Raw genomic sequence first — 24,832 nt, 5'->3', positions numbered from 1 at the left:
ACGAAATAAATGGTAAAAAAGGGTTTTGATAGTATTTCCAGGGTTATTTCAAATGAGTTTTACACGCGAGCTTGTTCATTTGAAAATACTGGAACTATGGACAAGCGGTGATTCGCTTAAACGAGCAGAAGCAAATAAGTATTTGTTGGAATTTAAAGACTCATCACAGGCTTGGCAGATATGCAGTGAGCTTTTGGAAATGAGTACGGAGCCGGAGGTCAAATATGTGGCAGCTCAAACTTTGTGTCAGAAAGTTTCTAATTGTCAAAGTGAAGTTAATGCAATTGGAGGTCCAAAGGTTATTTTTGAGCAAATTTATCTAAGGAGTATTTCTGATAATTTAAGAAATGGAAGTGGAGGTAATCTAATGTCCCAATTATTAAGTAAGCTAGGAGAGGGGCTGTCATATTTGATAATATTAGGAATATCTGATGGATCTTGGATAGAGGGATTTGAATCATGTTTGAGAATTTCTCAGCCATATTTTGTGGGTCAAGGCACAGGTTTGGAGTTGTGGATGATACTTAATACTCTTAGGTATATTCCTGATGCAGGCGTACTCCTTGAGTCTCAAAAGAGGCCAATGCTAATTCAATCCACTTTACCTAGAATTCTTGATTTTTTATCAGAATCTATAACTAAAGTACTTTCAGATTCATCAGGAAATCACGGAGGTAATGGAAATAATTCAGGAGCAAGTGAAAATCAAAATATGAACCAGAAATTATTGGAATTATCTTTAGATATTTTGGTTGAATATTTTGAAAAATTCGAAATACCTTTATTTACTCATAGTCCTCTTTCTTTAGCAATTTCCAATTTATTAAAGAGTGATATCTGTGTTGCTCCTTATAGATTAGCGGAATTGTTTGTAAGAGGCCTTCCAAGATGTTCGTTTTATATGCAAAAACAGGGAATAATTGGTGATTCTAACAGTATCTTTACGCTTATTGAAGATGTAAATGGTCTTCATGTACTATTAAAGTTTCCATCTGAGGCAGAAACTGCAGTTATGATGTCTCTTTTGAACTATTTAAAGCTATTATATGATAAGCTTCGTCAGATTCCTCTACCTATTAATAATAATAATTGTAATAATAATAATTGTAATAATAATTGTAATAATAATAATAATAATAATAATAACAATAATGGTAATATAAATAATACGTCAAATAATCAAGGAACTTGTTCTGTGGATAACTCACAAATGATTAGAATTAATACTTGGAGTACTTTAAAGATGAATGTTCCACAAATTGATCTTGATGAAGATACTGAAAGATCTATTTTGAGTTGGTCTGGAGTCATTTTCAGTCTTTTAGAAGGATATTCAACCATTTTTATTATTGGAGAGTTACCAGAAGTGAAGAATCGTTGTAATTCTAACAATAAAATATTGGATAACCCCCTTTCATTTCTTCCTGAAATGCTTTCACTATTATTAATGTTACATGTAAGGATACCTGGGGTTCTTGTAAATATGTGGTGCACCTTAAGAGATTTAGTTAATGAAGGAGTTATTACAAAAGATCATGGACTATCTATTGCAAAACTTTTAATTACTCCAGCTATCCAAAGTTTAGCTACACAATGCAGAACTGACTTCTTTTACTGGGAAAAGCTTGGTATTAATGAGAATTCTATTATGAATGCTAGAATAAGTACTTATTCTAATTTTGGCTTAAAGGAATTAACACTTGATGATTCAGTTGAAGAGTTTCTTGATTTTTTGGATACTGCAACACTTCATATTAATGATATTTACTTCTTCTTATCTGCTTTGGGTCCTTCCCATGGACAAGCATTTGTTACTTACATTCAACATTCATTATTATCATGTTCAAATGAGAAAGATCCTATTGGGTGTGTTGTATTTCTTAGGTTTTCAGATACACTTATTGAGGCAACTAATTCACTTCAAGGTACAATTTCTAACATATTAGAGCTTGCATGTACTACATTACCAAAAACTCAGTCTTGTATTTACCAAATTACATTACTACTACAAAAATCAGCTCATTTACTTGTTAATCATGAGCATGCTCCTATATGGTTATTAAGTTTAAAATATTTGATCGAAATATCTCAACAGTCTAATTTACTACTTTTATCATCAACATTTGAAGAACTTTGTCAACTTGGTGTTGATCATGTTGTAAATAATCCAAACTGTGATCAAATTTTATTAGAACTTAGCCAAAGTGTGATCCAAGTGGTAACTTCCAAGCTTCAATTTTCTAATGATATTAATCTTTATGGCAATATTAGTATGATTGACGAGAATATTGGTTTTGTTGGAGGTTATGTTCACATTCTTTGTTACACTATGATTAAAAATAATCAATCTATTCAAGTATTAGCTGAAGCTTTAAAAAGTTTTCTGTATCATATGATCCATTCTACTATTGAACAGATACCTCAAGTTTATAGTAATACATCATTTTCTAATTCTATTGATATTGGTGTAGTACCACAATGTTGTTGGATTTGGTCAATATATGTATTTTTAAAGATTCTCAAATCATTTACATTTTGTATTGAAAATAACAATTATGGAAATATTTGTGGGTTTGGATTAGAGTATGGAGGAGGTTCTCCAAAAATGGGAGTTAACCACTTTATATTGGGATCTAATAATAATGGAATTTGTGGAAATGTTAATAATAGTAATGTTAATAATAGTAATGGTAATAACAATGTTAATGGTAATAATAATAATAGTAATAATAATGATTCTAATAATAATAATAATATTAATAATGGTAATATTAATATTTTTAATGGTAATAATAACAATGGTGTAAACCAAACAGGTCTTTCAAGCTTAACAATTAATTTAACAGTACTAATTAGAAATCTATTCTCTCCACAAGACCAACAGATGCTTATTTTGGGGGAGAAACTTAGATCTCTTTTATTTAATTCATTCAATCTTAAAAGTGAGTCACAAGGATATGGAGTAGTATTAATATCCTCAATGATGTATCAATATTCAAGAAATATTTCTTTGCATAACTTAATGATTTGCACGAGACGCAGTTTCACTGGTAACGAAAGTTGTTTATCATGTCCAAAGGATGTGATCGTATCAATTTGTTGTCTAATATTAAGGATCATCTCATGTACATGGTCTGCCAACTTTTTAAGTATGAATGGTAATGGAGATCATAATCATGTAAGTAGTAATAACACTGATATGTGTGGTAATAATTTAGGTAATGTAAGTAATGATAGCCATCATGTACATAGTGGAAATCCAATTGAAGTAAATCAAGGGAATCAATGGTGTACATGGGAATTTACTTATTCTAACATAAAACAAAGTTTATTACATTTAAAAAATGAACTTGAAAATATAAGTAATGATGAAAGAGCTTCAACTTTGATTGTTAGACAAAGACATGGATGTTGTACAATGATATTACATGAAATTATTAAGAGACTTCCTATAGAAAGCAGAGACAATTTAGTTAATATGATGCATAATGACGGTATAGATTCTTTATTATATGAGTTTTGGATCAAGAAATTCTGCTCAATAACAAATGTGGAGATTTCAAGATCATTTGAGCCATTCTTTATGTGGCAAATATCGCTACTTGGTAACTGTAATAATCCAACTCTATCAGTTCAGTTAGTTTTATCATCTCAATATTTGGCTTCAAGTTTGGATATGGCAGTTAGATCCCTTCAATTTAATGACAAATATTTATTGAATTCAGTACTAATTTATTTGACAAGGCTATCAACCGCAATACACTCATTTTCTCAGATACATCACATTTGGAATGAACAACTTGGTAGATTGCTTATGGTATTGTTTTCAGTATATAATAACTTTGAGAAGAATACGCTTTTACAGATGTGTAAATTTGTGTCTACTTTGTTGGAATACTTCCCTAATAACTTTTTTATGACACTTAATGGGATGTTTTCACCAGACTTTAGTAGAATTCATCCTGAGATTGGGTTTAATCCTTTTAAGGATACAAACCAACAACAACAGAACATGATTATTATTTGCTTTAAGAGTTTGAAAGGTGGTCCAAGGTTAAGACAATTTCTATTAGAGATTTCTAATGTAACTAATGGTATATCCAGTATGGATGATTGTCTTAAAAAGTTTGAAGTTTTACTCAATTATAACAACCTAAACAATACGGTGAATGTTGGTACCAGAAGTGTTAATAGTAATGGTGGAGCTTCTGGTAGTAATGGTAACCCTATAATTATTTCATAATGGACTTTATTTTAGATAATAATGGTTCAAAGATAGCTTTAATTTCTAAAAGCTCAAATAATTTACATGTTTTTTATACCTTCCAATCTTTAAAGATGGGGGGGAGTCTTTTGTTGACTCCCAGTTTTGGCGCCCAAAAATTGCATGTAGAAATGGCGGTATGAAAATTTTGGAATAGGGTAAGGATGAAAAGGAGTAAGAAAAAAAAAAGAAGATAAGGAGGAAGAGGACGAGAATGTCTGGTGAAAGAAGAATTGTAGATTGGAGAGTAGGAAATAAAAATACTAGGATAAGAGAGGAGGAAAATGGGAGTAGTGGGAAGTTGAGAAGATAGAGACGAATATGGGAGGAAAAATAGAGAGGATACGGATCAAAATGTAGGAAAACTGAGAGAACTGTAGTAAGGATAAAGTAATAGATTCTTTTTCTTTGCTGTTTTTTTTTTAATCATTCTACGTAACAGTCAAAATTATTATGATCACACCTACCTTGCTACATAGAGTTATGAGATTCAATTTCCAGTAGTGTGTCTACTAATGTTTCTGCTAGTATGTCTGCTAGTCATCCTGGGAGTTACAGGGGCATTTGCATTAATCATTTCACTGACATAAGGATGTGATAAATCTGCAGCCTTTAAGAGTCCAGAATTCTGGTTAAGTAAGTGGACTCTCAATTGCCATCTTTGATTAACACTATGAACAAGATTAGGATGGATGATCCTACACTGAGTAGTACATAGATTTGGGTGATCAACGTCCAATTTCTCTATCTCCTTTCTGTTTTTTTTACAAGAAACTGCTGGACTAACCAGGGGAGATTGTGATTCAACAACAGGACTTCTTGGTGAGGAAGGAGAATTTGATATAACTGAGGGATGTAATTTGAAGAAATAATGCATGGCATCAGTAACTGATCTCATATGATTTGAGTGCTTTTGAAGCTCCAATTCACTAAGTCCATTATTTTCACCATAGTAAGGATTTGTAAATCCACAGATATTTTCAAAGGGGTGGTACCTTAAAGACAACATTGGTGAAGCTGATGCTGCCTGAACTGAATTATTCAAAAAATTTAAAAATTCTTTTGTTCGGTAATGATTTGGACCTTCCATCTTCTTTGATTCTCTCTAAGCTTGTTTTGTGTAATTCAACTCAAATTGAAATATTTATATATTTAATATACTTATATATATATATTTGCAATTCCAGACTTGTGTGCTAAACAAATAACTCTAAGAAAAATATCGCAAATCCTGAAAATTAATCAATATATTTGTTATTATTAATAATTAAGACCTAACTTGATTTCTCCCGTTATTTAACTTTTTTTTTGTTTTTTCATTATATCGTGTATAAATCTATTTACATGCATTTTTGCATTAGTAATTTGGTACCTGGATTGGCGCGCGCGCCAACATTGCAAAGATATTTATTAATAATATATGAAGAGTCCAGTAAAATTCAAGTTTTTTTTTGAACAAATTAATACCAATTGAATAAGATGTGGATTAAAATAACACACTAAAGATTTGACTCCTTTAACTAACTTGACAAATTTTTTTTTAGGATTTAGTTGTATATTAGGACCAAAAAGTTCTTTGGTGTGCAGCTTAAGCCTAGAATATAAAAATAGAGACAGACAAACAGGAGAAAAAACAAAGAAGATTAATTAAGCTGTGAACAAGGTGTGAGCAGTGAGAATAGGTTGAAAGTAAGAAGGAAATAACCGTATGGAATTTGGGAATATTTTTTAATATAGATACACCATTACACATGCAAATGTATGTAAATTAATAAAGGACAAAATGTTGGAAGAAAAGGATAAGGACGAAGAAATCATAGAATTTCTTGAAAACTACGAATATTCAGAATCTTTAAGTATTTTTTTTTCATTAAGAAAAGATTGTTTGGGGGTGATTGACCCTCCTATAGTATTAGAACATCAAATACAAAAAAGTGATGGAAGTAGAATATCAATTCAAGGTGAGCCCAAAGCAAGCTAATAATATTTAAAGTTATTAATACTTGATTAGATTTAGAGATGCTGGTTAAAGATGGTGAATTAAGAAAATTAAAGGTACCTAGATCGATACCTTCTAAAAATATGACATCATGCATAGGTTATAGTTTAAAGAGTGATATTTTCAGAGTTTTGAATATTAGAATTCGAGAAAAGTATTTAAATCTGGAAAATCAAGTAAATGGATGTTTTTTGGATTGTCTTTTTAATGGTGAAAAGAGGGTATCTTTATTACAAGAGATTTCAAGGTTAATTAAAGTAGTTTTTCAAGATTTTAAGACTATTAGTGCAAATAACAAACAACTTTCAGATCATCTATCTTTGATATCTAATAGTTGGAAAAGTGAATACAGAATTTGTGAAAACCATAACAAAATCTTAGATGGAGATTTTTTGTTAGATATATTAATTAGGTTTGGTATTTTAAGACGTGATGCTTCAGATTTACATAATTTAATATTTACAACACCTTCTATGGGCTTATTTATCCAGTTTCTTGAGTCTGGAAATAGTATAATTGTTAATTCTTTAAGAAGGAGTAAATACAAAGAGCTTTTTGAAGACAAATTCTACTCTCTTAAACTCGGTAAGTCTCTACTTCCTATTGATTTTCATTTAAAAGATTTACATGGAACTGGAATAATAAAAAGAATGTAAGTTTTTAAAATTTTGTTTAAGCATGCTTAGCTTACATGCACTAATACTGTGTAAATTAATTTAATATATATATTAAATAGCATGCACTATTTATTAATAGTATATAATTACATTAAATGTATTAATATACACAGTCTATTTTTGCATGCATGCAATTCATGCATAATACTTTGTTTGGATTAATTATTCATGTTAAATATGTCTTAAAATTGAATTTTCCAGGGTTGTTCATAATAATCCTATAAAAGTATGTAAATTATGTAATATTACAGCAAATAGAAAAATACAAAAGAAAAGAATAACTTCTGTTAATTAAATTAATATGTGGTTACTAAATTGCGGGTAAATATTTCCTATCCTTTTTCTTTTCTCCTCCTCTATTCCAGTTTCACCAAATTTTTTTTTTTATAATCATACTCGTTTGCATTTCTAATACATGGCTTTTCATTTGATATTTGTAGTACCACTATGATCGCGAGAGAGATCTACTTAAAGATCTCATTCTTCTACTTTTATCCACTTTTCTCTCTCTTCCTCTCTCTTTTCTTGCCATTATATCTCCAAAATGAAAATCCAATATATCCAATTCTGTTTTATACCGTGCTTGAATATCTTTGGTAACTCCAATAATTCCAATTCCACTTCCCTCTGCACCTGTAAATACATAATTCCCATCACAATTTGGCTTATAATCCTTGACGTGATCAACTTTTAGATGTTTTCCTAGTAAAATCATATCATTTGCGTTATCTACAGCTAAAATAGTGCTTTTTTGATCTTCATAGCACAAAAAACAATAACCTTTTGATAATCCCGACTTCTTGTCCCTAATTAAATTAATATCAATAGGCTCTCCCCATTGAGAAAACACTATTGCAATATCTCCTTCTGTAAGCCTTAGATCTAAACCCGAAATATATATATAAGAAGAATTCCTGTACTATACAAATAAAGTGAATATAATAATAAATGTATTTCTCTATAATATAGTGATTTTTCAAGAACCAAAGTTCTTCTATATCTTCCTTTACTAACAAAAAATACAAATCTATTCTAGAAAACTTACCTCATCATGCCATGAATTTGAGTTTCTATTATTAGTATAATCGCCAGTAGCGATATATTTATTATATGTTTCCTCCCTATTATTTATTTCATTAACTGTATTTCTCCTCTTATTTAAAATACCTTTTTTTTCTGTATTTAAGTTTCTATTATACATTTTTAACTTGAATTAACATTGCCACACAAATTCACAATATCAAATTATCTATTTTATTTCATTCCATCCATTTTCTGCGAGATTCAGTTTTAATTAAAATAAAGATTAAAAAAATTGAAAGATACTTGTTCAATCCCTAGATATTGTAAGATAATTTTTTGAATACTATTTATTTATTGTGTATTCATTCCCGAACTCCCTTGAATTATTTCTTTTTTCTTTTAATCACATGAATTTACTCTTTTATTTTAAACGCATGATTCGCGCGCCAAATTTAAGAGGGGCAACCGCAGATACCTTTATTGGCGGGAATTTGCAAATAATGTCAAAACATGATTAATAAAAAAAAGTTGAGAGATGAGGTATATAGTTGAGGTGCAAATACAAAATATAAGTATTGCATAGTTATTTGTTTAGAAATATTTAATTTGATTAATTTCTATAAAATACTTCAATACTTTTTTCAACAAGATTAATATAATAATATCGGAACAATTTATGTTTAAATAATATCAAAATGTTTTTTTCTATAGTAAACACAATTCAAAGTTTATTGTTTGGAATAGTTTTCGTTTTCACATCTATCTTTTCATTTACAAAGGTGAGTTGAGTAGAATATATAAATTTATATTATCAGCATTTTGCAATTATTAATAATTGTGAGGTGGGAAAAGGGAGAAATAAGTTTAGAGGGGAGAAACAGAGAAAAGGGTAGAAAAGTAAGAAGGATTGAAAGAGAATAAAGAATTATTAAAATTTAAATGCAATTTTCTTGAAATTATTTCCTTACTTTGACTCTTTCTTCGGTCAATTTTTAAGTATATAATGCACTTTTCTCACTCTCATCTGATTCATTACTTAGTAATCTTCAATAGTTATTACTATCCACCTCACATTATTAATATATGAAAAAACCAATTACCGAACTAACTAATTAACTCCTTTGTATTTGAATTTTTGTATAAATACGACATATAATTAAAACTTAATGTATTATTGTACATAACAGAAAGTTTTAGGATTTGAGGAAATAGAAGATCAAATTAACATTGAGAAAGTGAGTAAAGTTCCGAAGCATATGGTAATTGTATTTAGAGGATCAGAAGTCCTTGAAAATGGGGTATTATATCTTTTATATAAAGCTTGCCGTATTTTAAAGCAGTGTGGAGTCGAATTTGTTACCATTTTTGAGCCAAATGGAATAGTTGAAAGTAAATTATCTTCCTTACTTAATAGAGAAGATGAGATTCCAGATAATCTACGCTTCTTATCAGGCAGTGACTCTTCACAAGATTTTCTAAATAAGATTCAAAGAATTGTAAAAGAAAAACATGCCTCTAATGAGAAAGAAATCACCTATAGAGAAATTTATAATATATTAAATTCTGGTGGTAGCTGGCCGAAAGCTGATTGTATATTGATTCTAAGAAACATGCCTTTTGACATTCCAATTAATGGGTTTAATTCGCTCTTTATCATTTTCAATAGGTTACGAGAATATACTGCTTCATTTTGCACTAGACTATTTACAGTGGCCTCACTTGGTACTTGGGGTGAGATCCCACCTCTATTTGCTCAACATGCTGAGATATAGTAAGTTTTAATTTTAGTGTAAAGGTTTGTTAGGAGTATAGGGAGAATTTGTAAAGTATTCAGAGAGTATAAGTTATAATTAAATTAAACCAAGTATTAAGTGCTTAATCATTTTCATTACCATCTCATCCATATTAAATCATAACAAATAACAACCAATTAGCTATTCATTTGGATAATGGTATTATTAATGGTAATAACATAACTACTTGTACCATCTTCATTATTACTCAACTACTATGACTATTACTACTACTACTACTACTACTACTGTTTTAACTTTTGCCACAAAGACTGAAATCGAATTCATCACATTCATGCAAGAAAGCTGTGGATAGATTGTATTCATACGTAAATGCTCTTTCTCCCCTATATTCCTAACAGATCATATATCTACACAATCCTAAATTACACATTAATTCACTATTTTTCTTCTCCCTTAACCTACTTCTACTATCAGTGAGCTCTGGGGATTTAATATTAGGAATATTCAAAAATCTATTGTACTGTACTCATACTCCAAGCAAAGGCATGGTAAATAGATTTAACTATCATTAATTCATGCAATTTTTGTAATTTACTTAAAACGCATTTTGGCGGGGTTTGCATGGCGCCTTTAAGTCTAATAAATAAAAGGTAAAGACATAAAAATAAAGTCTAACGCTAAATCATGAAATATAAAAACATGTAAAAGAAAAAATTTGTCTGCAGGATAAAATGCGTATAGTCTAAAAATCGTGAGAAAAAAAAGTGAGCTAAGAGATTGCATGACAAGAACTCAATTAAGATAATATAGAGGGAATTCTTTTTTTTTGGTTACACAGATTTAATTAAGTATATGGATTTAGAATTCAGATACAAAATTAATTAATAAAAAAGAATTGAGTTTAACCGAGATAGAAAAGGATCTTGAAATCATCATTAGTTTATTGCAATACCTGACTATTTGATATAAGGAGAATAGGTTAGATAGGCAAATCTGGGTAATATATACACTTGTAAAGCAACAAATAATAATATTAGTGATTTAAAAAATGGGTGGTAAACATTCTCTCCCACAAACTTATGAAGCATTTTCAGGTAGGATGGGAAAATTCCCATCATTATCGGAAGATATTTTAACAAAGCAAGAATTAGAAGAAGGTGTAGTAATCTTGGACTCTATGAATTCTATGGGAAAAATGAATAGTTCTAGCTTTATGGATATTGAGAGTGACAATACAAGATTTATGATGGCAAGGGCAGAGGCTGATAGAATAGCAGAAGCTGAAGCTTTAAGACTTGCAACCGAACAATCTATTAGAGTAAATGATGAGGGAAGTATAATCAATCAAAATTCTTATGTTTCATTACCTTCACGTAAAGATTCAGTTCTTTCAAAACCTCCAACACGTTCTGAGACTATGACAAGTAAGCAATCTACAAAGAATAGTTCATTAGCATTAGAAAAGGCTGCTGAAGAAGAAGTTTCGAAAGAAGAAAGAAAATCAGAATATATTTCTTCGAATTCAAATGTTAATACAGAAAAGGATAAAAGAGAAATAATTGAGATGATTACCAATAAATGCGGAGTTGTATTTTCTGAGTGCAGAAGTTATCCTATTGAAGAGGCAAGCAAATTAGGAAGCAATCTTAGGAATTGTGATTCTGAATACGCAATTGATAAAACAGCTGAGACTTGTGGATGCTTAGGGCCTAAACATGATAGGCTAAATTGTCCAATATGTAGAGGCATGCATCTAGAAGACGCTCCATTATTATATTAGTATGTTAAGATATTACTTTGAATAAATTGTTGGCACGAAATCTTATTTTATCTCTCTAAAAATGATGTCATTTTTTATTCATTAAATAAAAATTCCATGTGGATAATTTTTTCGTAATATAAAATGACGTGTCAATATTAATAAACGCCGGTATATGAAAGTATTCCGTTTATGCGCATGTGGATTTGCAAATTCATGCGCATGGACATGTTAGGAATTCGAAATAATCATTTTTCTGGAACTCCCCTTTACAACAAATACATTCAAACAAAATTTAAAAACTCTAATAATTAGTGATTTCTCGAAAAAGAGCATAATAAAGAAATTTTTTGTAATAACTTTAAGTATCATTTAATGAGTTTACAATAATACGAATCATTAAAAAAATATAATTAATATATATATTATATAAATAAATAAACATATATTACATATATATATATATATACATATATATGTAATATATGAAAAATATACAATAATATATAAACCTTTGTATATAAATATATATATTTACATAAACAAAGAGAGATTGGTGAAAATACTCCGATTACGAGATAATAGTTGGCCTTTTATGTAATATTGGGGAATATCAACGTTATTATTTATAATATATATTATTAGACGTCTTAAAACAGTATAAGAAAACATTAAAAAAACAATTATATTTCTTATTTAATTATAAAAGAACCAAATAAAAGGATTAGAAAAAATGGAAGTGGAAAATTCATCACCAAATCAATATACAACAAAAGCTGGAACAAATATGGCAAATGAACAAACAAAAAAGCGTCCTTCAGATGCAACAAAAGAAGAACAATCAAAAAAGGTTTGTACTGAAACATCGGGTAATGTTACAAATTCAATAGAAAAAAATACTGCCTGTACGACTCAGGATTCAACAAATTCAGTTTCAGTTACTGGAAATGTTAAATCTTATAATAAAGTCACTTTTACAACAAGTCTAGATTCTACTACTAATAATGATGCTGATGCTAGCCGTAGTACTACAACAGAAGCTAGATATACTTCAGGTACAAGCACAACTACTACATCATATAGGAAAACTTCATCAACAAGTAATAAGAAGGAAGGTGAGGATAAAGTGACAAACAATTCAAGAGTAAATACTGAAACAGTTTTTGATTCTGGTATGACAATTCAAAAAACTGTGAATAAGACCAGCACTGAAAATGTGACAAATACTACAAAAGTAAAAACAACAAAGACTACTACCACTCAAGAAATGAGGTTTAGTAATGAAAGTGTCAAAAATGGTACTACGAATACTGCCAACACTGGAACTACAACCAATAAGATGGGAGTTCAGTCACCAGAAACATTTACAAATCAAGTATATTACTTTGATACAGCAGACAATACAGTTGTTATTGCTTCTCAAACTCCAGCAAGAACTGAAACTAGTACAACAGTGACTGAAACATACAATGGCAATTCAATTATGAGTAGAAGAACAGATATTGAGGTAACAAGAGAAATGATTGGTACAAATGTAACTTGTGGCAATGTTAATAAGCAGACAAAAAGTCAAGAGAGAAAGAATGGCACAGAATTTCAAGTGTCAGTTCAAGGCCAAGACCAAGCAAGAAAACAATTGCAAAAGCAAAAACAAGCTTTACAGAGTTACCAGTTTGATCAAGACTGTAATGGTTGTCAGGTTTACTTTGGAGCGATCCAAACACCCAATCAGACGACTTCTAGTAAGTACGGTGTAAAATATGAAATGAATCAGTTTGGAAAGACACAAATCAAAATTACTGAAAACTACCAAAAAGACGGTACATTTACGTCAAAGAAAGAGCAGACGAACTCCGATGGAACAAGATCTGTTACTACTATCACTAATACCACTACTACTGGCGCGTCTGGTACTAATGGTGGTATGACTGGTGCTGTTGGTACTACTGGTGCTACTGGTGCTGCCAGCACTACTGGTATGGCTGGTACTACTGGTGCTACCTGTGCTGTTGGCACTACTGGTATGACTGGTGCTGTTGGTGCTACTAGAACTACTGGTACTACTGGTATGACTGGTACTACCGGTGCTACCTGTGCTGTTGGCACTACTGGTATGGCTGGCACTACTGGTGCTGCTGGCACTACTGGTACTACCGGTTCTGGTACTTATGCTACTGGCACTACTGGCACTACTGGTGCTACTGGTGCTACTGGTGCTACTGGTGCTACTGGTACTACCGGTTCTGGTACTTATGCTACTGGCACTACTGGTGCTGCTGGCACCACTGGTACTACTGGTGCTACTGGCTCTGGCACCTATGCTGCTAGTGCTACTGGCAGTACTGTTACTGCTGGTCCCACTACATACAAAAGCTACACGGGAATGATTACAAAAGAGACTTATTCAGTGGATGGAAAGCAGATATCAAAGACTGAAGAAAAATTCGATCAATCAGTTTCAGAAAGTGCACAATCAGGAGAGACTGTTACAAGAACAACCACACAATATCCGGCAGGTAACGTTGATGGCATAGCTACTAGAACGGAGACTTTAGTTACAAAGGCTGATGGAACAATTGTTGTAACTGTTGAGCAGCTATTTGAAGATAATAGTAAAATGACAACTGTTACCACCACTCCTGCCACTACCAACACCAGTTCCAATACCACTACCACCACTACTACTACTGGTCCAACCACTGCTACTACTGGTCCAACCACTACTACTACTGGTCCAACCACTACTACTACCACCACTACTACTACTACTAGTACTACAGCTGCTGCTACTGCCACTACCACTACTACTGCTACCACTGCTACTAATAACGATAACTACGTGGATGTTTCAGGTTATGATGATATATCATCAAAAGCTACAGCTGGTACTAGAACAGGAGAAGACACAAAAACGGTAACAGTTACAGTGGTAACAACAGACAAAGACTCAAAGGTGACATATCAAGAAAATTATACGGTACAAATTGATTCCAACTACACTACTACTACTACTACTTCTACTGCTTCAGGAAATACAACTAATACAACTAATACCACTACTAATCCCACTACTTCTACTAATACCACTACTTCCGCTAATACCACCACTTCCACTAATACCGCTACCTCTGGTTCTAATACAACTGCTAGTACTACTAGTAATACTACCAGTACTACTACTTCGAATAAAAACAACATGGCAGATTCTCAAAAGGGAATGAGCCAATCAGATTCAAAAGTCAAACTGCAGGATAAATATAAGACCCAAACCCAAATTCAAGATCAAAATGTATCAGGAAACTGAGTAGCTTCAGAAAAATGATTTTTTATGAGAATAAAAAGTAGTTGCTGCTGGTGTTAACTTGGCGAGACACAATATGAGTAACAAGTATTCATATATACATTTATATCTATCAAAGGACCGAGTCCAATTTGAAAGGAGTGCAAGCGTAAGGGTGAATAAAAAAATGAAATACCAACATCAATGCTAATATCGATAGTATTGGAGTGTAGGAGGAAAGTGGCAGATTTAAAGAATCATATGTTATCTAACATAATCATATACATATATATATACATATATATATATATATATATATTTTTATGGTATTGAATTTCAATGAGAATTACAGAATTAGTACAAGATGTAATTCGAGTCTTTAATATAAAAGAAAGAGCAGTTAAACTAACAATTAAATGCGATAAACATATGGTGTTAATAATAATATAAGAAAAAGATTTAAGATTGCTTGAAAGCTGTCTATTATTATTTAATGGTAAAATCAAGAATTATCTTACCAGAAACAAACGAAACAGCTGTTTAGTTGGATTTTGGGTATGGGATCAAAAGAAGGGGTTCAACAAATTCATATAGAAGTCACTCAAAGTACTGTGGAACAAAAAAGAATGTTCTTTATCTTGTTAAATATCATTAAAAAATGAATTACATCTAAAGTGTTAACTTTGGTTAATCATTTTTACTTGAGTTGTTTCTTTCATATTGTTTTTTTTTACATTGAAATAATCCTCTAATTATCGATTTGTTTCTTGCAGTAAGAAAACTCCATGTAAATAGGGATGTAAAATTTATCTCATCCGAAATAACAATACTAATCGACTTAAACAGCATTCATATGGAGGGTTGAAAATACTAGGCAAACACACTACACTTATTTACTGTTCTTTTTATTTGAGAAAGATGCTTTACAAATTTTGCCTTTACTAACTTTCTTACAAAATTATTTGTTTTTCTCTGTATTATTAAAGCCTTAGTGATTGACCTGTTGTATAAATTCTTATAACAACAGTAGAGATACAACTAGAAAATTGAAAGTAGATAAAAGAAAAGGGAAATCAACAAAACTTGAATATTTGTATTTTTTTAATCTTCTTTTTGCCATTCCATAATCTAATTCAATATCTAATACCGGCGTTATGCATCACGGCGCCGGCGCCATAGTTGTATTGTGACAGTTTTCTAAAGAAAAGTGAAAAAGCGATAAAGAAAATTACTCGAGAGTAATCAAGTAAACGGTGTGAATTTAATAAAAGATTTAAAATAATAGGGAGGCATAATATTCCTTGCTTGTATACTTGTTTGATGTGAATTATTTTATTGGTTTTCTTTAAATATTAAGAGAAATTTAAAGACGAAAATGTCAGACTCTGATAGTGAGTTAGAAACCCGTGTTTTAGAAGATAACCACGGAGGGAGAATAAACGTGGGTGGAGGTAAGTTTAAACAATGGAGAGGAAGAGTCGGATAAAGATAGCATAACAAAAAATTCTAACTTTTTTTTATTTATTATATTCAAATAGAGAGTAAATTAGTTTTAGATAAAGAAGGCATACAAAGGAAAATCGCAGCTTTGGATTATAAAACTCAATTAGGGATGAATACTGTACCTTTTATTGAAACTTTGGCTCTTGTAGATAAAGAAGGAAGTAAAGAAAAGATAGATTTTAAAGATAGTACAAAAAGAGAATCATATTTTTACTCTAATACATTGAGAAACGTGAATAGAGGCTGTAAGATTCTAGCAAGTATGAATGTAAAATGGAATAGACCTGATGATATGTTGGCTGAAATGCTCAAAACTGATCAACATATGAAGAAAATTAAGATGGATTTACTTAAACAAGAACAAAAAATTAAGGCAGTTGAACTTAAAAAGCAAAAATATGTAGAGAAGAAGTTCAATAAAAAGATTCAAGTTGAAAAAAAGAAACTTAGGAAGCAGGAAACTAAGAAGAACTTGAGGGAGATTGAGAATTGGAAAAAGAGTGATCATAAAAACAGTGCTTCTATAGAGGAATCTTTTGATAAATACTTTTCTAAAAATACAAAGCAATCCAATCTTAACAAGAATAAAAAAACATCTAAGCAGAGTATCAAGACAGTTAATACTATGAAAGCTATGAATTCCAATAAATCCACCAAAAGAGGGAGGAAATGAGTCTGTCAAAGCTTGACTAGAGACAATACATGTTTACTTTTTTAGTTTTTTTTTATAATAATTAATTTATTACTACCTAGAGAAATGTCTTCTTTTCGTTCAACTTTCTGTCTAAAATAGTTTGGTCTACTTTGAGGAAGAGGAAGAATTGGAGATTTCCTTGTCAGAATTATTGAGCATCCCAATTGTTAGATTTAGAGCTCCACTTAACTGTAAGGAAGAGTCAAAGTGATGTTTATAATCATTTAAAGATTCCAGAATCTCTGATAAATTCTTATCTCTGCCATTATTATCATTAACAGTGGTAACATTAGAAGTATCTTCACTCCTAATTTTAGATAACTGCCAAATAGACTCATCAATCCATGTGTTTCTGTTACTTGACATTTTCTCTATAGAATCACCAATTGGAGGTGTATCAATCATTCTTTTAACCAAAATCTTAAGGCTAGAAGGATTTTGGTCCTGGATTATCTCTCTAATAAGCTTCTTCTGTCCAACAAGGTAAAGAAGATTTATAGATTTACATCTTTCTTGGATGGTACTTTCAGAACTTATTGAAATCTCAAAATTTTTGTCTATAATGGCTTTGTTATTAATATTGTTAAAATTAGTCTTTTCAATGCCTTCTACCTGACTTCTGAGTTCCTTAATTTTCGCAAGATGCGACTCAATAATGTCAAAATCATTCATTTAGTCAGTTTTTACATTTATTATTATTTTTTTTTTTCTATTATACCGGCATTTTTTCCTATACCGGCAATTTATAATTTGCCGGTATAGGCATGATGCACAGTGACTTAAAAAATTAAATTTTTTGTTTATCCACCATTCCTTTCTCTCAATATATTCAAAGTTACATACAATAAATAGAGAATTTTTGTCCTAATGGACTGAAAGACAGCAAAAGTTTCTATAACTTTATGATAAGCCTAAAGCTTTCCAAAACTTCACAACAATATGACTGAGAATTACGTGTTTATTAGAAATTTATCTCCTCTAGCAAATAAGGAATCGGTACTTAATATATTTAGCGAACTTGAGGATGAAATCGTCGAAATTAGTTTTCATAATTACCCGGAAAGTGACCAAAGGTTTTGTCAGATCTCATTTAAATCTTCAAATGGAGTTACAAAAAGTATAGGATTCAATGGATCTACTTTGCTTGGTGTTCCTATGTCAATTACGGTACTACCTCCAATACAAATTCAGAAATCTGAACAAAAGATCATTGTCTCAAATAGGGAAATCTCTGTAAAAAATTTACCAAGTTCCTTATCAGACTCTAAAATTACATCAATTTTCCAGAAATATGGACAAATTGTGAGTATTAAAAGACAAGATCTAAACAGTAACTCTAATTCCATTATTATAGAATTTCAGAATGAAACCTCTGCTGCAGATCTCATAGAAAAACGGTATATAACTTTAGAAAACGGAGACACAATAGAGATTTCTTCTGATTTTGAAATCCAGAAATGTATTTCAAATCAAGAAATTAATTCAAATAATCACGATATTAACGATACCCTTTTAAATCTTGAAAGTATTCCAGTTCCTCTTGCTTACCAACAGATCAAAAAACTTGAATGGGACAGTAAGATCTCCAAGATTTACTCAATTAAAAAGAAAATTGAGGAAAGACTTTTAAACACTTTAAATGACGACCTGAAACTTCGTTCAAGTTCTAATCAAAGCTCCTTTCATCCTAAATCTCCCTCAAATCCTCCTGCTCCTACTGATAGGCAATCCCCAAATAGAACCACTATGCGCAGAACTACCACGGGTAGGGTAAGATCTCTTTCTAGATCTGTCTCGCCACCGCATCAAAACGACTAATATTACTTTCTACTTATACTAGACAAGAAAACAATTACTATATATAAATTATGACTAATTAAATATAATACTTATCCTAGATCACATTTATCTGCTCTTTCCAAGTTTTATCTTTTCACTCTGTTACTTATCATCACCCTATTCATCATCACTATCATCATCTTCTTCTTCTTCATCCTCCTTTAGCCACTCAATATACTTCACTACAAAGTCCGACTTTAATATTGAAAGGGCTTGATCTTCCGTTTTAGCTTCAGTTACCCCAACCAAACTGTCGTACCAGCCAGGGATAAATGACTGATTAATAAGATCAAGTTTCTCGAATGTCACTAGTAGAGATCCAAAAGGAAGATGAGAGTCTTTTTTTGCAGCAAAATTCAGCAACTTTGAGCAAATTAAGCTGGTAAAGAGCTCATCCTCATTTCTATTAAAAGCTGATATAAGTTCCAGAATCCCTTTCTTTTCACAAAAGCCTTTAAATCTGTTTAAATCGATTCTTAAACTATTATTATTACTTCCTCCTGCATCACTTACTAAAACCTGCTCAGAATTCTTATTAATTAAATCCAATACCATAACCATGCATGTATCTAGAATATCCAAATCATCCTTGAAAAATGCAAACCTTAATCCCTTCAGCTCAAGTATCTTGTTAGACATATGCACTGGATTCTCAAGCCCAGACTTTATAAGTAGGACAGATTCCTCAAAAAACTCTCTCGAGTCTTCATCTTCCTCTTCATCTTCCTCATCCCCTTTTCGGACATTACTTTTATCCAAGCTCCCGTTACCCGTGCTAATACCTGCTCTCCCTCTTCCAATAATTTCTGGATCTAAATCTTCGTCTTCTGAGCTTTCTGAGCCACTACTGCACAATGTCTCCCTATTTCCTGAAGAGTCAAACAAAACAATATTAGAAAGTACATCTTCATTCATGATCTCGTCATTCAACAATCCAACAGACTTATTCTCAGGCCAGATCACACCATTTAAGATCATCCCGTCTCCAGTAAGACTACTTAATTTAGCCAAATCTGTTTCATCTAAAAGTTTGAATCGTCTCAGATTCATACTCGGAGAGTTACTACTACTTCTAAATTCATCATCATCATGGCTGAAATTGTCTCCTAATTTATTTTTGCAATATTCAAGTAATAAAGATCTTGAAATATACCTCGATACCCTACTTAAAGATTCAATTTTTGAATTCTCTTGAATAATAATTTCAGATCCTATTAAACAACATGGATTCACCTTTACATTATTCATAATTTTAACACTACTTGAAATAAAGCTTGAATCCAATTCTACATTATCCCCAATAACGGTATTATCTAGTATTGAACATCCTTTAATTATACAGTTATCTCCTATCACGCAATTCTCACCAATAAAAGAATTCGAGATCTTACAATTATTACCAATCTTTGTAGACTTTCCTATAGTAACTATAGATCCTATCTCCGAACTTGGACTTATATTCACATTATCCCCCAAAAATATGCTAAATCCCTGGTATCTTTGTACATTTTGTCCAGATATACTACAATAATCCGGTACCAATGGAAATGCCCATCCCTCACATACATGCTGTTGTGCTACATGATATGTCCTAAAGTCTGTGATCTTAACAGCATATTGAGACATTATTGAAACATCTATCACGTCTTGCTTAATATCAGAACTTAAAGCATTTTGTACAAAGTCATTAAATAGATCTGTATAATCAAACGTCTCACAAAATGTCTTTAATAACTGGGGAGAACATATTGCAAGTCCTATATCCAGTAAGTCGTATCTAATGATGCACTTGCTTGTCCCATAATAAGAAGAGCTTGAGTTCCTCAACAAAGTCTTCATTGATAATCTAGAAGAGTAATCATCATCAAATCTACCCCATTGCACCAGCTCATTCGATACCTGATCATATATAACCAAATTTTCATTTTTCCTTGTCCTTAAAGTACTTAATGGTGGACTTTCCATAAATATCATTGTCATTGATAAATTTGGAGTTTGGCTACTTCTCTTTTTTTTGTGGAACTGAACTACCTCCTTTATATCTGCAACACAAAGTAGACCTCCCTGTATCAGAATAAAGTCGTCTCTAATATCTACCTGGCAGTCCAAATCCCTTAATGCATCCCCTATTGAATTACAGTGTACTCCCAACTGAATAATCTGAATATTTAGTGACCTTAATTTCTTGTTAGATGTCTTTAACTTTTCAACATGGTCCATCAATAAATCCTTATGAGAATATGCTAACAAATATATCTCAGTCACGCCATTCTTAAGAAGCATCTCTATCATGTAATTTAATATCGGTACCCCATTTATTGGTAACAATGATTCAGGAAATTCACATGATACTGGTAAAAATGAATCCAGTCCTAAACTCTCTACCACTACTACTGCTGGTAACGATGAAAATTCCAATTCATTCATCTTATTCCCTCCCACACTATGATTTGCTGATCCGGTACTTTTTTTATCCATCACCTAATTACCAATACCAACAAATATAGCAAAGCTAATAACAATACGATAGTCAGAATTTTTAGCAGAATCTTCTTTTGTTATTTAAAAACTTTTGAATCTATTAAACAAACACCTTAATTAATATTATTTCTTTATTTTATTTTTTACTTTTTTTAAACAGGTTCTTTTAAGTACCCAAGATTTTGGCGGGAAAATGTGATCTCAGGTATATTAGCTAAAAAATCACGGGTAACTTGATTCAATCAATTTTTTTAAAAGAGAGAAAATAAGAATAATTAAAATTCAAACAATTCAATTCAAATTTGTGTGAAAATAAAATACAGTTTTTTTACATTAATTAAATTTGATTGGTGTAATTTATTGGGAGTTTTCACAATCTGGTATACCAAGATCTTTCGCATGTAAGGCAAAAGTGGCTTAAAGGTGGGCTTGAAGGCATAACCAAGAAATTTGTTGTATGTGGGAACACGTGGTTTCAAAAATTCCTTTTTAAAGTTTACTACTAATTTCTCTCTTACACCATTATTTCTACTTTTTCCTTTTTGGAAACTATTAGTGCTACAATTGGTGGTAGTAGTAATAGTAATAGTAGTAGTAATATTGGTAGTAGTAATAACAATAGAAGTAATACTATATTTTATTAGATTGGCTTCAAATCCTCAGAAGATCCCAAAATATAGAAAATGGTATCTGAAAAACCCATCATTATCCCAGAACTTCTTAAGGAGCTTGTTTACAAGGAAATTGAAAACAGTAACATTTTCAAAGGAAAGACTTCAGAACGCAGTAAACTTGCTCAAAAATGCTATTTGACTTCTTTGAAACTTATTAAGTCTCATATTGTTTCTGGGGTGAAAGAGTCCAACTTTGAGAATCCTCTAGAAGATGCTCATGAGTTACTTTTAAGCAAAGGAAGATCTACTCAAATACACAAACTTAACAGACTCTACGAAAAACTTTCAAATCTGTGTCTTGCGATCCCAGAACTCAATTATTTATCAAAAAATCAAAACTCTAACTCTTTGTCTAGAAACCAAAATACTAATTTTCAAGATAAAATCCTAAGACTCTTACTTCCATTGTTCGATACCGGATCACGAGACAAGTATGATCAGGAGAATCTTGGTAACTCTATTCATAATTTAAATCCAACAAAAGATTTGCAACAATCAGTTAGTCCTGTTTTAAGCAGATTTAGAGAACCTAATACACCATTAGCCTCAGGTTCATCCTCATCATTGGGTAATGATGAATTTGCAATTCAAACAAGAAATAGTTCCAATGATCATGCTCTCACTTCCGTCTATAACGAAGTTATTAGTAGTAATAGTAATGGTAACAGTATTAACAATAGCTTGGAAGTATACAAGGAAGAGTTCGGTATGATTGAAAGCAATGATAGCTACTCTGTTCCTCTATTTGTTTTGGAAAAATGCCTGCTTTCACCCACACAAGAACTTGCTCTAGTGCACGATATCCTTTATGCTCTACAGGGATTCGAGGCTCAGTTTGTTAAATATGACATCTCCACAGACTCCTATATCCTAAATCCTTCAGTATACTCTCTGGAAACCACTAGAGAAATTGTAACTGAAATCTGCCACTTTGGAACAATATATAAAAGAATGACTAAAATCATAAACTACTACAAACAAGAGCTGGAAAATTCTTACCTTAAAGAAAGATCCATGTTAACAAAAACATTAATCGAATTCACTCAAGATCTACTTTCTGAATACTCCCAGTTCATTGTTAGTCAGCAAAATGAAGTGCAAGATTCCATGATTGCACTCTCTAAACTAGACCCCGGGGTAAACCCAAATCTAGAACTCCTCAGGTCCAATAAGCCAATGCTCACTTTAAGAAAGTTACTAAACAGAGTCAATGACCAATACTACAAAAAAGAAAGAATTTTCGCCATTTTAGAAGGTTTATTTGGACAAACTAGCTCTTCTATTATTTCATGTTTAAATATTCATCGAAATAATGGAAACCAATATCAAGAAAAAGTTTTTGAAAACTTATTTCATAAGTGTACATCAGTTTGGCTTCAAGATCTAAATATGATCTTGAGACACGGTACCACAAGAAGATACCCATATGATCTTGAATCCAATCAAAGATCAAAAACGGTGATAGATTTTGAGAGTAAGTTAGGTGAATTTTTCATCAAAGGAAACCTTCAGGAAGGGATTAAAATAGATGAGAGTCGAGTACCAAATTTTTTGTTAATAGAGACAGCTCATCAAATTACACATATTTCTGAGACTAGGATCATTCTTAAGGCGTTTTTACCACAGGATGAAGATGCAAAGCTCGCAGAGGAGCTTGGAATTCCTGAGATCACTTCAGAAATGGTTTCCGATTTGAATAGAATCCCTCTAGACTCAACTCTGAATAGTATTCAAAGCAAGTTGGATCTCAAACTCAAGGAGCTCATAATTGATGAGGGATCTTTAATATCCCGTCTCAAGATCATTAGAGATTACCTAATATGTTTTAATGGTGACTTTTCAGATTTATTAATTAGAAATATGGAAAATGAACTGGATAAACCTTCAGAATCTGTTTCTCTTCAAAATCTCGAAGAAATTTTTGAAAGTACTAAAAGATCCTGTTCAAAATTTGATTTTCAAGACAATTTTCAGGTTTCTTTATTAGATGATCAGTTATATAATAAACCAGGAAGTTGTGGATGGGATATTTTTACTTTGGATTTTCTTCTACCTGAAAGAACTAATCTTTCTTTAATTCTGACAACAAACCAATTAAAGAGATACAAAAGGATCTTTAGAACCGTTTGGAAACTTAAACATGTAATACATAAACTCAATTCTACTTGGGTTCAACTCGTTAAATATCTCCGTCAAAACGAACTCTGCATACCCTCAGACACCATTGATATTTCTCTTCTCAGACAGTCCAGTTGTTTCATTAGAAGTCTTATTATCACGCTGAACACTATTCAAAACCTCCTTTCGTTCAGTTCCATTAGCTATCTTTGGTCATCACTTGAAAACCTTCTCCCCAAAGCCTCCAATGTCTACAAAATGCAAGATTTACACAACACTTACATTTCTTATATAGAGTCTAACCTTTTTATCTCTTCTTCCTCATCCTCCTCCTCCTCCTCCTCCCCCTCCTCACAAGAACAGAAACTCACACAAGATCTCTATCTCTGTCTTGACCTTTTATTTGAGTCATCTCTCTTCCTTTGCAAAGTCATCAAAACCATACTAAACAATTTGCTTATTCATGAAAATGATCACGAAAATGATTCGAGACAGATGCATTCTTTTGAGACGAATAATATTATTCTGTCTCTTGGAGACGAAATCTATGAATCCAGCAATAATTTCAAGAATTATTTCAAATCTTTCCATACAAATCTTAGTTTGTTAATTCAGCTTAAACATGATTGTCTTCACTACAGCCCACTCCTTCATTTCCAAATCAATCTTTTCGAGTCACTCCTGGAGCAGCTCACGCTTCATTTTAAATTCTTAGATTAATGAGTCCTCTAGCTGCTAATTCTTATATTTGACAGTTCCCGCCG

General features: G+C 31.5%; 12 protein-coding genes across 12 annotated transcripts; 8 read left to right on the top strand and 4 right to left on the bottom strand.

Moving 5' to 3' along the window:
- Positions 1-52: 52 nt before the first annotated feature.
- On the top strand, positions 53-4,243 carry cubi_02481 (uncharacterized protein; the record flags this gene model as incomplete). The annotated part of the gene is made up of 1 exon (XM_029019492.1): positions 53-4,243. The coding sequence occupies one exon, from the start codon at positions 53-55 to the stop codon at positions 4,241-4,243; it is 4,191 nt and encodes a 1,396-aa protein (XP_028874613.1).
- Positions 4,244-4,754: 511 nt separating this feature from the next.
- On the bottom strand, positions 4,755-5,354 carry cubi_02480 (uncharacterized protein; the record flags this gene model as incomplete). Its single annotated transcript, XM_029019491.1, has 1 exon — positions 4,755-5,354. One exon carries the CDS (start codon positions 5,352-5,354, stop codon positions 4,755-4,757), a length of 600 nt encoding a protein of 199 aa, XP_028874612.1.
- Positions 5,355-6,047: 693 nt separating this feature from the next.
- Positions 6,048-6,919, top strand: cubi_02479 (uncharacterized protein; the record flags this gene model as incomplete). Its single annotated transcript, XM_029019490.1, has 2 exons — positions 6,048-6,225; positions 6,276-6,919. The coding sequence occupies 2 exons, from the start codon at positions 6,048-6,050 to the stop codon at positions 6,917-6,919; spliced, it is 822 nt and encodes a 273-aa protein (XP_028874611.1).
- Positions 6,920-7,385: 466 nt separating this feature from the next.
- On the bottom strand, positions 7,386-8,141 carry cubi_02478 (putative RNA-binding protein; the record flags this gene model as incomplete). The annotated part of the gene is made up of 2 exons (XM_029019489.1): positions 7,386-7,859; positions 7,986-8,141. 2 exons carry the CDS (start codon positions 8,139-8,141, stop codon positions 7,386-7,388), a joined length of 630 nt encoding a protein of 209 aa, XP_028874610.1.
- Positions 8,142-9,219: 1,078 nt separating this feature from the next.
- cubi_02477 (uncharacterized protein) lies at positions 9,220-9,735 on the top strand (the record flags this gene model as incomplete). Its single annotated transcript, XM_029019488.1, has 1 exon — positions 9,220-9,735. The coding sequence occupies one exon, from the start codon at positions 9,220-9,222 to the stop codon at positions 9,733-9,735; it is 516 nt and encodes a 171-aa protein (XP_028874609.1).
- Positions 9,736-10,768: 1,033 nt separating this feature from the next.
- cubi_02476 (uncharacterized protein) lies at positions 10,769-11,500 on the top strand (the record flags this gene model as incomplete). The annotated part of the gene is made up of 1 exon (XM_029019487.1): positions 10,769-11,500. The coding sequence occupies one exon, from the start codon at positions 10,769-10,771 to the stop codon at positions 11,498-11,500; it is 732 nt and encodes a 243-aa protein (XP_028874608.1).
- A 712-nt stretch (positions 11,501-12,212) lies between these two features.
- On the top strand, positions 12,213-14,783 carry cubi_02475 (uncharacterized protein; the record flags this gene model as incomplete). Its single annotated transcript, XM_029019486.1, has 1 exon — positions 12,213-14,783. The coding sequence occupies one exon, from the start codon at positions 12,213-12,215 to the stop codon at positions 14,781-14,783; it is 2,571 nt and encodes an 856-aa protein (XP_028874607.1).
- A 1,351-nt stretch (positions 14,784-16,134) lies between these two features.
- On the top strand, positions 16,135-16,935 carry cubi_02474 (EBNA1 binding protein 2 nucleolar protein p40; the record flags this gene model as incomplete). Its single annotated transcript, XM_029019485.1, has 2 exons — positions 16,135-16,210; positions 16,298-16,935. The coding sequence occupies 2 exons, from the start codon at positions 16,135-16,137 to the stop codon at positions 16,933-16,935; spliced, it is 714 nt and encodes a 237-aa protein (XP_028874606.1).
- A 126-nt stretch (positions 16,936-17,061) lies between these two features.
- cubi_02473 (uncharacterized protein) lies at positions 17,062-17,628 on the bottom strand (the record flags this gene model as incomplete). Its single annotated transcript, XM_029019484.1, has 1 exon — positions 17,062-17,628. One exon carries the CDS (start codon positions 17,626-17,628, stop codon positions 17,062-17,064), a length of 567 nt encoding a protein of 188 aa, XP_028874605.1.
- Positions 17,629-17,895: 267 nt separating this feature from the next.
- cubi_02472 (RRM domain-containing protein) lies at positions 17,896-18,774 on the top strand (the record flags this gene model as incomplete). Its single annotated transcript, XM_029019483.1, has 1 exon — positions 17,896-18,774. One exon carries the CDS (start codon positions 17,896-17,898, stop codon positions 18,772-18,774), a length of 879 nt encoding a protein of 292 aa, XP_028874604.1.
- Positions 18,775-18,912: 138 nt separating this feature from the next.
- cubi_02471 (translation initiation factor EIF-2B epsilon subunit) lies at positions 18,913-21,273 on the bottom strand (the record flags this gene model as incomplete). The annotated part of the gene is made up of 1 exon (XM_029019482.1): positions 18,913-21,273. The coding sequence occupies one exon, from the start codon at positions 21,271-21,273 to the stop codon at positions 18,913-18,915; it is 2,361 nt and encodes a 786-aa protein (XP_028874603.1).
- A 686-nt stretch (positions 21,274-21,959) lies between these two features.
- cubi_02470 (gamma tubulin complex protein 3) lies at positions 21,960-24,788 on the top strand (the record flags this gene model as incomplete). The annotated part of the gene is made up of 1 exon (XM_029019481.1): positions 21,960-24,788. One exon carries the CDS (start codon positions 21,960-21,962, stop codon positions 24,786-24,788), a length of 2,829 nt encoding a protein of 942 aa, XP_028874602.1.
- Between the last annotated feature and the right edge of the window lie 44 nt (positions 24,789-24,832).

Source organism: Cryptosporidium ubiquitum, assembly GCF_001865345.1.
Source record: "Cryptosporidium ubiquitum isolate 39726 chromosome Unknown contig_4, whole genome shotgun sequence".
NCBI lineage: Eukaryota > Apicomplexa > Conoidasida > Eucoccidiorida > Cryptosporidiidae > Cryptosporidium > Cryptosporidium ubiquitum.
This window is presented reverse-complemented; position numbering and strand designations above follow the sequence as displayed.